The 13,403-nt window shown below is 39.8% G+C and overlaps 1 protein-coding gene across 21 annotated transcripts in view; it reads left to right on the top strand.

Moving 5' to 3' along the window:
• The window catches only part of LOC109626875 (calcium-activated potassium channel subunit alpha-1a-like), a 72,033-nt gene that overhangs the window by 20,008 nt on the left and 38,622 nt on the right, over positions 1–13,403 (top strand). For all 21 annotated transcript variants that reach the window (XM_069517825.1, XM_069517820.1, XM_069517818.1 and 18 more), the window contains exon 3: positions 8,887–8,948. In XM_069517825.1, coding sequence (XP_069373926.1) covers positions 8,887–8,948 — 62 coding nt within the window. The remainder of the gene's footprint in view (positions 1–8,886; positions 8,949–13,403) is intronic.

Genomic DNA, 13,403 nt, shown 5'->3' with positions numbered 1-13,403 from the left:
GACGGATTCAGAGAAGCTGAATCACAACCAAACGTGCATCCGGCCGTCTCTTTCTGTAACGTGGAGCAGCAGCTGTTGTAAAAGTTCACTGGTTATTTTCGACCCGCTCCTCTCATCAACACCAACATGTGGAAGAGAATGTGAAAGTGCTCACAACCACAACTAATATATGATTATATGTGTTTTAAACACCTTAACCAACTCAATCTTGTAGTAAGTAGTATAAGTAAAAAGTTCTCCAAACCACAGAGGAGCTATTTTCCGAACCTTAACCAAACAAACAGTCCTTTCTGTTTTACAGGTGTAACACAACTTGTAGTGTGTGTAAACAACCTTAACGAAAGCCCTTGTTTAATAATGGACATTAGTGTGAAACCACCTCCATTAAATATGAAGCAGACAAAGACTTAATAAGTGTGGGTACTGAATGACAGCTTTATTCTTTCTTTCATTTAGACGTTTGTTATTGTTTGAGTTTTGGATTTTGACACAGATAATTATTTTTGGGTCAGTGCCCAGTAACTCCACCTAATTGAACAGCAAATATGTTATTTGCGTAGTGTTTGCTGAAAGTGAAGTAGTAATATCTGTGGTCAGTCTATTCCTTCAAACCATACCTAGTTGGTACACTGTGGGAATTTACTTGTGAGAAAGAAATTGGAACGTTGGGGTACAGGTTGAGGAAGAACCCATTAACTTTCTGTTAATTTCTTAAGAAATAATGCAGAGGTGAAATATTATGAAAGAGAATATGAGCGCTGATGTCTATGAACGGGTAAAATTTGATGCGCATCTAGAGAATGATCTGAATTTACCTAATCTAAATAAGATAGGGGGTGATCTTAATTCACTTCCTGTGTTGTGACAAATATTCCTTTCAGCTATCTTAGAATATTTTGCCTGGATTTAGTGTGAGCACTTTGCAGATCATTTTGTATCTGATGTCAATATATGTTCATGCAATATGGTGATAAAGTCACCAATCAGCCTTGATAGAGGAAAAAGTCTCTTAAATGTCAGACAATACATTCATTTCCATTTCAAATCATGACACATGAGTGTGTACAGAACAGATTCTATACTATGTAAACATAGAGCACATTTTCAACGTAGTAGTGACTCCCGTGAATTCTGTTCCCTGTTTGGGAATTATGACGCTCCTGTTGAACAGCGGGTCTATCCCTCTGGAAACACTGTAACGCTGGGTGGTGATCCCTGATGATGTGGAAGCTGCTGCACGTGCCTGCGCAGGAAGCCCGCAAGACAAAGGAGTAATCTGCTTTATGGAAAAGATGAGCGAGAAATCCCTTAAACCCATCGGTTCTACTGTCGAGGGTGAGAGTCGCAGGCACAGGAGAGAAGCCTCATCCCCCTGGAAACATTCAAGACTGAATATTATATTCAGCTGCTCCAGGCAACCACTGGGTCTGTAGGGTTTCCAGGGATTCCAAACAGAAAGAGGAAAGGGTACTGTTTTATTCACACTGCGCACCAGTATCTCTTTGTGACCAATGAAATCCTGATTTGTTATGTACATGTCTCTGTGGGTTGCTCATCTGAACTGCAGAGTTATATGAACATATTTATGAACTTGTGCCTTTAGACTGCAAACAAGTCAGTGTCGACGAAACCACAGGAAGTGGGTTATTGTAGTTTGGTCACTTTTCAACATGGTCAGCAGGTGGAACTGCTGTGACACATGGAGGCAAATAAAAAAACATTTAAACCTTTAGCTCCCCAGAAGTATTTGCTTCTTTGAATCATAACTCACAGATATTATACAAATATGAGTCAGATTCATTGCAAATTTTAAGTCCAATTTCATTTCTGCCTCCGATTCTAGAGGGGAGAAGTAAATTGTAAATGGTCTGTATTTATATAGACCTGTTCCAGTCCACTTTAAGTGCTTTAGAATACAAGAAGTACCCACGGAGGCCTTTCTTTTTCTTTTCTTCTGTTTTAAACAGTACACTTACACCGAGTCGTACTGCCAGGGTCTGTTCCCACCTCTGACCTCACTCTTCATCTGTGTCAGAGGTGAAACGGACCCTGAAGTTCACGTAAGTGCAGCACAGCTCAGATCCAGAATTCTTTAAATGATGTCTGGACTGGTTGTTAGAGAGTGATGCTTGTAGATAACTCAGTCTCGCACTTTGGTTCCACTTTCTCTTACTGAATGTTCTCTTCTGATGCTTGAAACAAACGTTAACCTCACGTCCTCACCTGAGGTTTTATGTGTGGAGGAACGACTCTGACAGGGTCACTGATCCGACAGCGAGCACCCTGACACTGATCAAGCTCAATGTCCTTCAGCTCCGCCTCAGTCGTGAATCACCACCAGATTGTCAAAGCAGCTCGGGTGTAAACGGAGTGACACACAATGAGCTAATTTCTTAGCACACATGTGTACGGACTGTATAATATTCATCATCCTTCTGCTGCTGTCGTCAGGGACTGCAGCCCGTTACCAAAGCTCATTGTCTCGTCTCATGATGAGTTATGTCACTTTCTCCTGAGGTTTTCATGTTCTGTAGCTCATACAGTTCTTCTTAAACTCTGCTGCTCGACTCATATCATCACACACCTAAATTGCTGCTAAGTTACCACCTAACTAATTTATACTTTGATCCTTTCACTAGTATCCTTCAAATCTTTGTTTGTTATTTACTTTATTTTCCGTCTCAAACTTTGGTAATGAGGAACAAGCCAAGACTGTAAAGGTTCAGACCATAAAACCAAAAAACTAATAGTTGAAAGTTAGAAGTTTAGAGAAATTATATTGTGAGTGTTATATTCCAACCAAGGTTTTTCAACATTAATGACACAAACACACATTAAACAAGTTAGAATTTTACTAGTATTGACATTGTGCTTCAACATAATGCTGCAAACAATCACTAAGGAGACATTAAATAATAATTCAACTTCATAAATTATTCTATATGACAACAATTGAAAATGAAATAAATCTTAAAATCTGATCTAATATTTTTTTGTGAAAATTCGTGGAGAAAATGAAAACTTGGAGTCGTAGGTTTTTAGGAATATTTCACAACACATTCATAATAAAAAAGTGATGCTCAAAACTCCCACTGTTTCTTAAATGACCTCGTTTTGAGCTTTAAACTGTAAATGTTCGTTGGTCTTTCTGTGACCTTGTCAAACACATCTGAGTTACACCAACCTGTCGAGTGAAGCTGCGATTGTAACCGGTTATATCACAACTACTCAGGTGAGGCTGTCGACTGTTTATGAAACACATGCTGCGAAGGTTATATTAAGATCATGCTTGAGGAGGGTGCCAGGCTTTAAGAGAACCATCCAAGACCCCATTAGTATGCATGTTGTGTTTTTGCCTGTCACGGTGCACACGCTGCCACAGTGAACACAGGTCTGAGCTGAACGGGGCGCAGCTGTGTCGCAAAGGATCAATCTGTCCCTTTTATGAGCAAATTATTTAATTTTACAGGTTGAGCCTGTATTTGCAGGTATAATTAAACAATTTGAGTCATGTGTGAGCAGGTTGTCATTATCTGTTGTTGCTGTGTTAACGGACAGTTTGCCTTTAAACAGCCTCATTCAATCTAACTTGGATTTAACTGCCCTCTGGCCTCTGTTCATCATATATTAAAAGACCTGAAATTATTAAAACACCTGTCAATCAGTCTCCAAGCCATAACAGATCATCTGGCTTTTTAGTTTTCGGTCCTGGACAACCCTGATGTTTATGTTTGGATCAAAATTGGAGCAGATTTTGCCTTTGGGAATCTAACAGTCTAAGAAATATATGTACGTATTATAGATAAGAAGCTAGAAGTCAGTCTTCTTTCAGTTTGAGAGCAGGACTTGACTAATTTCACTTTCAGATTTTGTAATGCTCTCACTCAAAACCCTGTGCTGGCACTCTGATATACCCTGCTTGTGCATCACTAAACATGGCATTTTATTGCTTGAGGAATTTCGACAGACTTAAAAAATCCAAGCGCAGAGGAGAAATCCGAGGGCAGAGGTTTCCCGTGCGCACAGAAGCAGAGTGAGTGCGAGGAGAAGAGCTGAAGCTGGAGCGCAGGCGGTCTCAGCACAAGCAACGTTTATTTAAGAGCGAGCATTACACAATTCGAACGTGAAATAAATAAATCCTGCTCTCAAACGGAAAGAACTTTAATTAATAAATAACAATAAAAAAACAATATGGTCAGTGCTCCCCAACTGTCAGACAACGACAACAATAGCTTGATGTTGGCAGAGCACCTGCAGTTCCACTGTAACGACACCGTCAATGTCTCGGATGTTGATTCCATGTCTGCATGTTTGTCTGAGGTGTAGTCCATCACGTTTATGGCTGTTGTTGTGATCATGCTAATTTGATCACCCTGAGCGAAGGATAAACTGCAACCACCCTGAACACAGAGTTTGAGAGTGACAATGCAGACAGTGACAATTTAAGGTTATTACAAAAGCCTTTTTATGACCACACTAAATCTATTAGAGACGCGCCAACATCAAATCAAAATGCACTTCACTCAATTATTTAGTGGTGACGTTAATGGACAGGGTGATTACAGGGTGTCACAGCCTATCAAAAGAAGAGCTAAATAGAAATACAGAGAACTGGCACCCAGAGCACATACCTCTGCTAAGGCTGAACAACCCTTCACAGGATTCTCTGACAAGAAAACGATGAGCTCAGTCCAAGTGATTTATAGTTAATAGAAGTGAAAAGAAAATTGCACCATAATTTTATTGTTTTTTTCTCAGGCCCAAGCATATTTTTAGTTTTGCAAAATATTGTTCACAAGTAAACCAACAATCCATAGATTGTATATAAATCTATGGAAGTATAAATCAAACTTACATTAGTGATAAAGAGGACCCTAAATAACCAATCTTTGAGAAAAAAATATTTTCATGTTTACTTTGACTTTCTAATTTGGTCCATTTTCCGTACATGAACATGGTGGAAGCAGGGTTCTTGACTTATACTGCAGCCAGCAGCCAGGGGGCGATCAAGATTATTTGGCTTAACTTTGTTGAGGCTGTGATTCAAATTGAGCTGAGAATCACTCTTCAACCTTTATGTAAAAAAAAAAAAAATTTGAAGAAAAAAAATCAAAAAAATTAATATTGTGTTGTAATCAGTATAATAACTTGTAATCACTCTACACAACTGCAGAATATATCTGTCCTCCTCTGTTGTGTGCATTAAGATTTCTTGTTAATCAATGTGGCGTTTGAGGACGGACAGATGGGCTGGCTGGAATTCACCAGGACAGACCTCAGGGTCATTTTATTTTGGAAAGCAGCACCGTGTTCTTGGGGGAATCTGCTGCAGGTCAGAGAGTCACCCATGAAGAACACCGGGTCAGGGACTTATGCTCCGTTGAACATTTAAGTTAAATTGAGAGATGCACGATCTGGATGAGACACAGGAGATAACAGAGCTCAGACTGGACACCGGACAAAGACGGTCAGTCCACTGCGCACACGAATCCCTGGCATCCCACCGCTGACAGCTCTGATCCCACTGTGAGCGCAGGCTTTGAGGGAATATGGAACAAACTGACCCCTGCTTCTTCTGAATCCTGTTTTTAGATAGCGAGCAGCTCACAGAGCAACACAACCACCCACTGCAGAATTTCTAAAACATGTTTCTACCTTAACTGAATATCAATGAGCCTGATTCTTTTAACTGAGCCACTGCAGCACTGGCACATTATCATTATCACAGCGTTCTCACTCAACTTCTAATGTTGATCGTCTTTTACCAGTATTTCTTTTTTAAGTACTGTTCTTCAGTGCTAAGAAAACCCTTTGTTCCCTCAGGTTATTTTCAAATATACTAATCCACTAATCCAATAATATCAGGGATTTTGAGTAGATTTTTGTGCCCAGGTGAATTTGCTTTGTTTCTTTGTCAGTTTATTCAGTGATCGATGGTGAGTCACACTTCAGGAAGAGTGGAGGAGCATGAGTGGGTTTTCTGATGTTTGCTGCTCGACTCATGAAAGCTTCAGACCTGTTGGTGCAGGCAGTCTCATGGACACCTCATGGACACCAGCATCAGTTATCAGCTCTTGTGAAAGTGGAAAGTGGGAGTCTGAAAAAATGTTCGTCTCGGGTTGACTTGTTGAAACTTTCTAGCTCTTTGTAGCTGTGGACTTGAGACTTAAATCAGACTTTGGTCAAACAGATTAGGATCTAAGTCTTGACTTGGACCTGATATTAGGGCTGTCTGTCTGTCTGTCTGTCTGACTTTTTGAAATAAAAATATTCATTGAAGCGTGGGAGTGGTTTCATATTCCAACTGCTCCTGTTTGAACGTGAAATATTCCATCTAGAAATTCATCAGATCGTCAGAAGTCATCTGCCTTGTGATCCAAGTTGTTGCGTAGTTCGAACTTGACTTTTGGAAGAAGTGACTATGACAATAAAGATGTATTTAATGAATTGAAAGCAAATCTGTTCTACATATGCCTCCCTCTATTCTTCATGAACAACAGAGCCTAAAATTCTGACCTGAAAAAATCAGTTTCGCTTGAAACAGATGTGGTGGGAATTTATCTCGAGATGTGAAATAAAGAGTTTCTCAGACCGCAGTTGTGTATGAGCTCTACAGAGGGTTTTGTTCTCAGCATTTAAGCCCAGACCTGAACCACGAATAGTGAAAGAACAAGGTGTTTATACACTGTGATAAACAGGAAACATAAGAGACAGCATGAACACTGAAGCCACCTGTAGTCTGGTTGACAGGAAAACGTCTGCTTTTGCTTCTGCAAGAAACAGGACGTTTGCTAAAAGCACAGATAAGATCCAACAAGAGGATCATGAACTTTGTGATTGCATCAGCCAAGTGAAGAGCGGCACTCTCACTGCATTTGTTGGTTAAAGTTAGAAAAGAAAAAAGGTATCCGTCCGCACGTACGCCAGACACTTCCTCTTACTGTATGCGAGCACAACTGTATTTCTATATGAGGAGTTATTGTTGAACACAGCACACAAGCATTGATCAGACATAGGAAATGGTTCATATGTATTACTTTTACAGACTTGATATTAATACCTAGAATTACCTCAAATGACTTGAGACTTGATTCTGACTTGTTTCAACCTGACTTGGACTTGTTCTTAATTAAGTTTTTACTCCTTGTGAAGGACTTGAGAAGGAACTAATATTATGTTTACACAGAAGCTTCTTCAGTATCCCTCTGTCCCTTTGAATCAACATGAAGTGAAAAGTATTTGGAGCCATGAACCAGCAATTGACCGAATGTGGCCTAAGATCCTGTGACGGAGATGAATGATGGAGCGCTGGCGTGTTTTATTTACTGCCATCGCTGAATCTTCCTCTGCAGCCGGCATTAGCATTTTCTAGGGTTGCACCAACATTGTTCCCAGTTTCTAACCCAGAGAAGGTCAGAGGCATTTGGAGATTTCCTGCCTTTCAAAGACGAACCCGCGATTAAAAATGCATGCGAGTGCTTTTTGTCATTACAGAGCCATCGGTGGTTGTAGGTTGACAATACAATTTCACATCATGGAAATGAATTGGGTTGAGCTCATTCATTATGGATTGCCTTTGGTTTCTTGTTCAGGGGCGGCCATTGTGTCATTTGTGAGCAGATGAAAGCCAGGTAGGGTCGCAGAAAACCTGCTGCAAAATTAGGACACAACGGCATTAATGAGCCACTGGGCTTTTGACTTCTAAATATCAATGGACGATAATGAACAATAATTATTATTTTGTTAGAATGAAAATAAATCTAGGTCTTTTCTAACCTAAATGGCAGAAAGAGTTTTGTAACAGCTGCCCTGCAAAATGTGAATATAAACTCACGTGGTTTAGTTTAACCTACTTTGTAAAAGGAAGTGTGCTCTAGTTAGATAACAGAGATTTTTATCCTCTGTCCTCCATTTCTGAAAATCTTCCCGCGTCCGTCTCTGCTTTGACAAACTCAAAGTGACATGCTCCACATGCTGATTCACTATTTGTATTTACACTTTAGACTGATTTGCTGTAGCATTATTGATTAAGTTTCTCCCCAGCTCTCTCGGTATCAGAGCTGTCACCCGACGACTCTTGCTTTGCACGGCAACACCTCATGCATCTCATGTTTGTCGTCCTGCAGCCTGCCCCCCCCCCCCGTCTGCTCTGAACGTCTGTCAGCTTACTCCAGGGCTCGGCTCCATGAAGCAGCATCAGAACGACAGAGTCAAAGCGATGCCCGGGTTTTTTTATTATCAGGCCACCGAAGCTTCAGCCTCGGTCGCATCCCTCATTGTTTGTGTCTGTGAAAGCATCCTGTCACCTCGCCCACTCTTCCACTCCCAATTTACACAAGGAGCTGAGCTGAGTGTGTTTGTTTAGGTGTGGATTTACAGTAACTGATGAGTTTGTGCTGCTCCACAGTCAGAACAGACTGACAGGATGTACCCAGGTCTATTATTGCTCATTAATAGACATGAAACATTCGCTACATGCCAGAAGAACAAAAGATTTAGAGCTGTAATCGATTTTTCAATCAATTAATGAATTCGTTCTACAAATAGGGGGATGTCTTCAAATGTCTTGTTTTGTGCATCAGCCTAAAACCTAAATCTATTCAACTGACATTTTATAACTGCTTAAAAATACGATTTACTGGATTATCAATATTTGCTGTTGAATTTTCTGCGGTTGCGTTTTAAAGAACCATCAACCTATCTTTCTCTGTGCTTTTATTGATTTAAATTTTTTTAATTATGCGAATTTTTTATTATTTCTCCTTGATGCGCTTGTTTTTCTTATATAATGTTCACTCTGTAACTTGGTTTTGAAACATTTCTGTAAACTCATCTACAACATTTTAATGTTAAAAATCTACTTTCCTTGTTTCTTCTCTTTTACAGGTGGTCCTCGTATTTGCTCTCAGCATTGGAGCACTTGTAATATACTTCATAGATTCCTCTGAGTAAGTAAAATTTGTATTAACTTGTTAAATCATTGTGATGCTATTATACAGGTTGCACAGGTCACAATTAATCCTGTTTTATCCACTTTAATAATATCCCAGAGTTCAGAGTGAAATCGTTCCTCTCAGTCTCATAAGATCAGATACTCTTGAAATGTGTCCGTGTAGATGTAAACACTGGAATCACAGGGATGTGGCCTCATTACAACTGAACCAACCAAAACGTGAACAATGAATATAAATCCTCATAAACGCTGGGTGTTTTTATTCCGTCCCCCTCCAGGTGAACGGCTCTTTCCTTATAGCCACAGATGAAATTAGCAAATTTTTAGTGTAATGAAGGGATCAGACGCTCGCACAGGCAGGAAAGACCAAAGTTCCTGTTCAACACAATCACCATCACTCATCAAATTAGAGGAAGCGGAAGACCCTTTAGCTCCGTGTGCGACAGTGTGCTGTTACTGCAGCCTGCTGGTGTTTGGACAGGATGTGCCATTATAGACGTAGGATGAAAAAACACCACCGGGATAAAAGCTTTTATCAAAGCCCAAAGGGAGTCAAGAGATGAGAAAATGGGCCATAAACTCATGTAATCTGGCCTCGTGGTCCTGGCGGTAAGCGCTCAGGTTATTTCATAAGACCGCATACAGCTGCGGGCTCGGCACGCTCTGATGTGGTTTGTGAGCATGATCTCATTTCATTATCTGGACAAGCTCAGGTAGAGTTACATCCCCGCCACTGCCATCTGTGGCCTACTGTTCTCAGAACATGCTCATCGCAGCGTCCGATACCTTGTCACCTGATGAAGGACGACCTTTGACCTCTCTCTTTAACCTTTCACGCACAAGACGGGGAATCGTTACACTTCCGAGGATGATTCCACAGCTGCTGTACGGACGTATTTTCACATTCATCCCGCGACGCTCTGTGTCCTAGTTATTTATTCAGAGTCATCCAGGTCTTTCTATTATTCAAACAGGATTTTCTCACTACCTGTCAGCCCAACAAGCTCAGCACTTAAAACCGAAGAGCAGCCAGTTAGCGGCTCTCTGGTGTCTCTGTAAGTGGCAGCAGACTGTAAGAGATACAGCCCTCCCTGTAATTAGTCCTGAGGGGCTGCCGAGGCCGTTCTGTGATGGGCAGGCCGACCCGGCTCAAAGCTACAGACCGAGAGAGACATCAAGTCCAGTGATGATGAAACGTCCTCAGGGACTTTGGTTGTGTCTTGTTATTTGTAAGTGAAGATGAACATGGAGTGAACCACACTCTTCTTTGCTTCATCAGCGTTGAAGCAGAGCTGGGAGTCAAGATTCATGAATTGCGTCCAACGCGCAGAATATTTGAAGCTGATTTTAAATATTCTCTCAATAATATGAGGTTATTTTTCCCACTAGGGGGCAGAGTTCACCACAACAAGCTAACATCAGCAACAAACTCTGTGTTGTGATTGTTTTTAGGGTTCAAATGGGAACAACCCGTTTGACATTACCTACAGTCATTTGATAATTTATCTATGTAATTATGCTGATTAGAAAAACTTTAAAGGCGATGCTGATTGTATTCACTTACGTATTGAAAAACTAGACATTAGACATTTAGACATTCAAACTTTGAGAATGTTTGTTCAAATGAAAAAAAACAAAAAAAACGTTTAGTTATGAAACATGAACTCATGTTATATTGGGACATGTATGACAAAGTGTTGAATGATACAGCAGCCGTTGAGTTTCTGCTCAAGGTTATTAACCTGATGTTATAAAGGAGCTGGTCCATCCTGTTTGATGTGACTCTGAACTGAATGAGGAGGAGACACCGGTGCTACTGTGGACCGGAGCAGGTTTGTGATCATAACAGGCTGAGCTCTTCCAAACCAGACCCACTGGAACTTCATTATTTAGCCCTGCAGGTCTGTCTCCGCTCTGTCACCCTCTGTAACAGGGATTTACAGAGCTGAGGTGTCATTACGGTGAAGGGACTATTTTTAGATGTGATTCAAAGAAGACCGGTTAGCTTTTTCTTTTCTTCACCAGCAAATTGAAAAAAGATGAATGTGATATGTCAATTTAGATTCTCTGGTTAACTACTATGTCCATTGTCTCCACGAAAAAGTTGACTAGGGATTCAAACTAAGATCCTTGACAGTGCTATCCACTGCTCCACTGTGCCACTCAGGGTAAAAGACAGCTGACCAAAACCAAAGAAACTTGAGAAAATTGCTGATTTTCTTAAAAACATACCAACTTGTTTTTTACGAAATAGCTTTTTCAAAGCAAGACAACGTCCTCTTTGTGAATGATAGTTTCTTTCTTCCAAAAACTCCACATTCATTTTAGTTTTATGTGCTGATCTTTGTTAAGCACCTTTTAAACAATCCTTATCTAACACACATAGTTTTCAGCACAAACTTATCTATGATATTATCGATAAACCTGACATTTCCTTTTTTAAATACCAGGAAACCAGGAAGTCAAATCGCAGAAAAAACAAGGAGCCTTTGATATTGTACTAATCTTTCAATTTAATTCAAGCCAGAAAATATATAGTTCACTAGTTATTCAGCAGAGTAGTGTAAGAAATAAAACTATAGTAATACATAATAGTAATACATAATACATAACATTTCTTTCTAAAGAGATTTTTATCCCAACTTATTCTTATTGAAAGTCTATAAACCTGTAAATTACTAAAAAATATATAAATAATCCGGTGTTTAAAGAGTCCTTTAAGAAACTATGTGTTACTCAGATGTGTTCAATCTCCACATATTTTCATGATAAAATAATTAAGTAATGTTTGTTTGAACGGCACTGTAACCAGTAAACATATGGAGCCCAGGGTCAAGGAGTCATGATCCGACACCTTCAACAGGAAGCTCATCATCCTGTAGTGAAACATCTAATCCAGTTCCCACTTGAGGGTTAAACAACAGCAACCGATCCAGAGCACCACACTTTCTGCTGGGGAGGATTAACTGCAGCGCTGCTTTCATTAGACTCGGGATGAGATGTGACGGTCGCGTGAAGCCGTCTACCGCTCCATCATCAACCCAGAGGCGCTGCGCATCACATTCAAAATAATCCCCCGGAGGTATTTCAATGTCACCTCATGAACTTTACGAGGACAATATTTTATGAAAGGGAGTTATTTGTTTTATTTTTTTACATGACAAAAGCAATTTGCTTTAATCCGGGTGGTATTAAACAGCACAGAGGAGATTGTAGCTGCTGAGTGTTGTGGTGTGCATCAGTGAAGCTGTTGAAGGGATCGTACAGGTAGAATAAAACTAACATAGAAGAGGGAAAACAAACAAGGTGAGGGTGACCTGCAACACTGCAGAGCAACAGGGACTGTGCATTAGAAATAAATTTGCTCACAGTGACCTGAGGGCAGTGGATCCAAAGGTTTTTGATCTGCTGACCTCTTAAAAGGAAACAATATGTGTTCGTATCATCAGAAATCACACGTCTGGGAACTGCAGAGTCTTTTTTCTTCTCAGATTAATGATCTGAAACGAAAATGATCCACTTTTTAAAGAGAACAAAAGCAAAGATTGTAGTTAAGTCAAAATATATTTCTGCAACACAAAAGCATTAATGAAACATTTAAAAAAAAAATCATCTTTCAGAAATAATTTATTTCTGCTTTCCTGGTTTTCTTTAATCTGTTGAATGTTTTTATAGAGTTAATTTAAAAATTGTGGATATGTTCAAAACCATCCATCCATTATCGATACCATTTATCCTTTTAATGATCTGCAGCCCTGGACAGGTCGCAGGGCTCTAAAAAGACAATTCAGTTTAAAATCTACTGCAAAAAACAGTCATATCTCACATTTTAGCTGATATTTTGTTTGATTAAACAACATCTCGATGAGTGAAACAGGAACATTGATGTATTTATATTAAAAAAAGAATTAATTCAGCTCAAACACTGTCCCTGTGTCAATATTTTTAGTCACACAGCTCTGGGCTGGACACTAACTAACTAACAGTTTGTCTCCAGCAGCTTCCAGGACATGACTTTTGTTAAACAATCATTCTAACCTATAACACTCACATGCACATGGTTAATTATTTCTCTTTATTTGAATTCTTAGTGCCAGATACGAGCTTATTGAGGGTGAGACTTCACTGCATTTGCATTTTAGCTGCCTGATTCCATAAAAGAAGACATGCACCCTGCATGCACTTAACCCTTAAACCACTGCGTCAGCCGCTTTCTGCTGCTGCATACGCTTCACATTGAAATGAAGTGTTGTTGATGAGATGGGAAACTCACGCACACTGTTTGGCAGTTGTTTAAGGGTTAATAAAGTGTCTCCACAAGTTAATGCTTGTGTGGTAATGAATGCATGTCCTTTCTCAACAGAAAAACATTGGAAAATATTGCACTTTTGAACACATCAGTTTCTCCTTAAAAACAGAAGAATGCATCTTCTATACTTTATTTGTATGA

The sequence above is a fragment of the Paralichthys olivaceus genome, chromosome 21 (assembly GCF_024713975.1).
Source record: "Paralichthys olivaceus isolate ysfri-2021 chromosome 21, ASM2471397v2, whole genome shotgun sequence".
In the NCBI taxonomy this organism is placed as follows: Eukaryota; Metazoa; Chordata; class Actinopteri; order Pleuronectiformes; family Paralichthyidae; genus Paralichthys; species Paralichthys olivaceus.
Note: the sequence above shows the minus strand (reverse complement) of the source record. Positions and strands in the feature narration are given on the sequence as shown.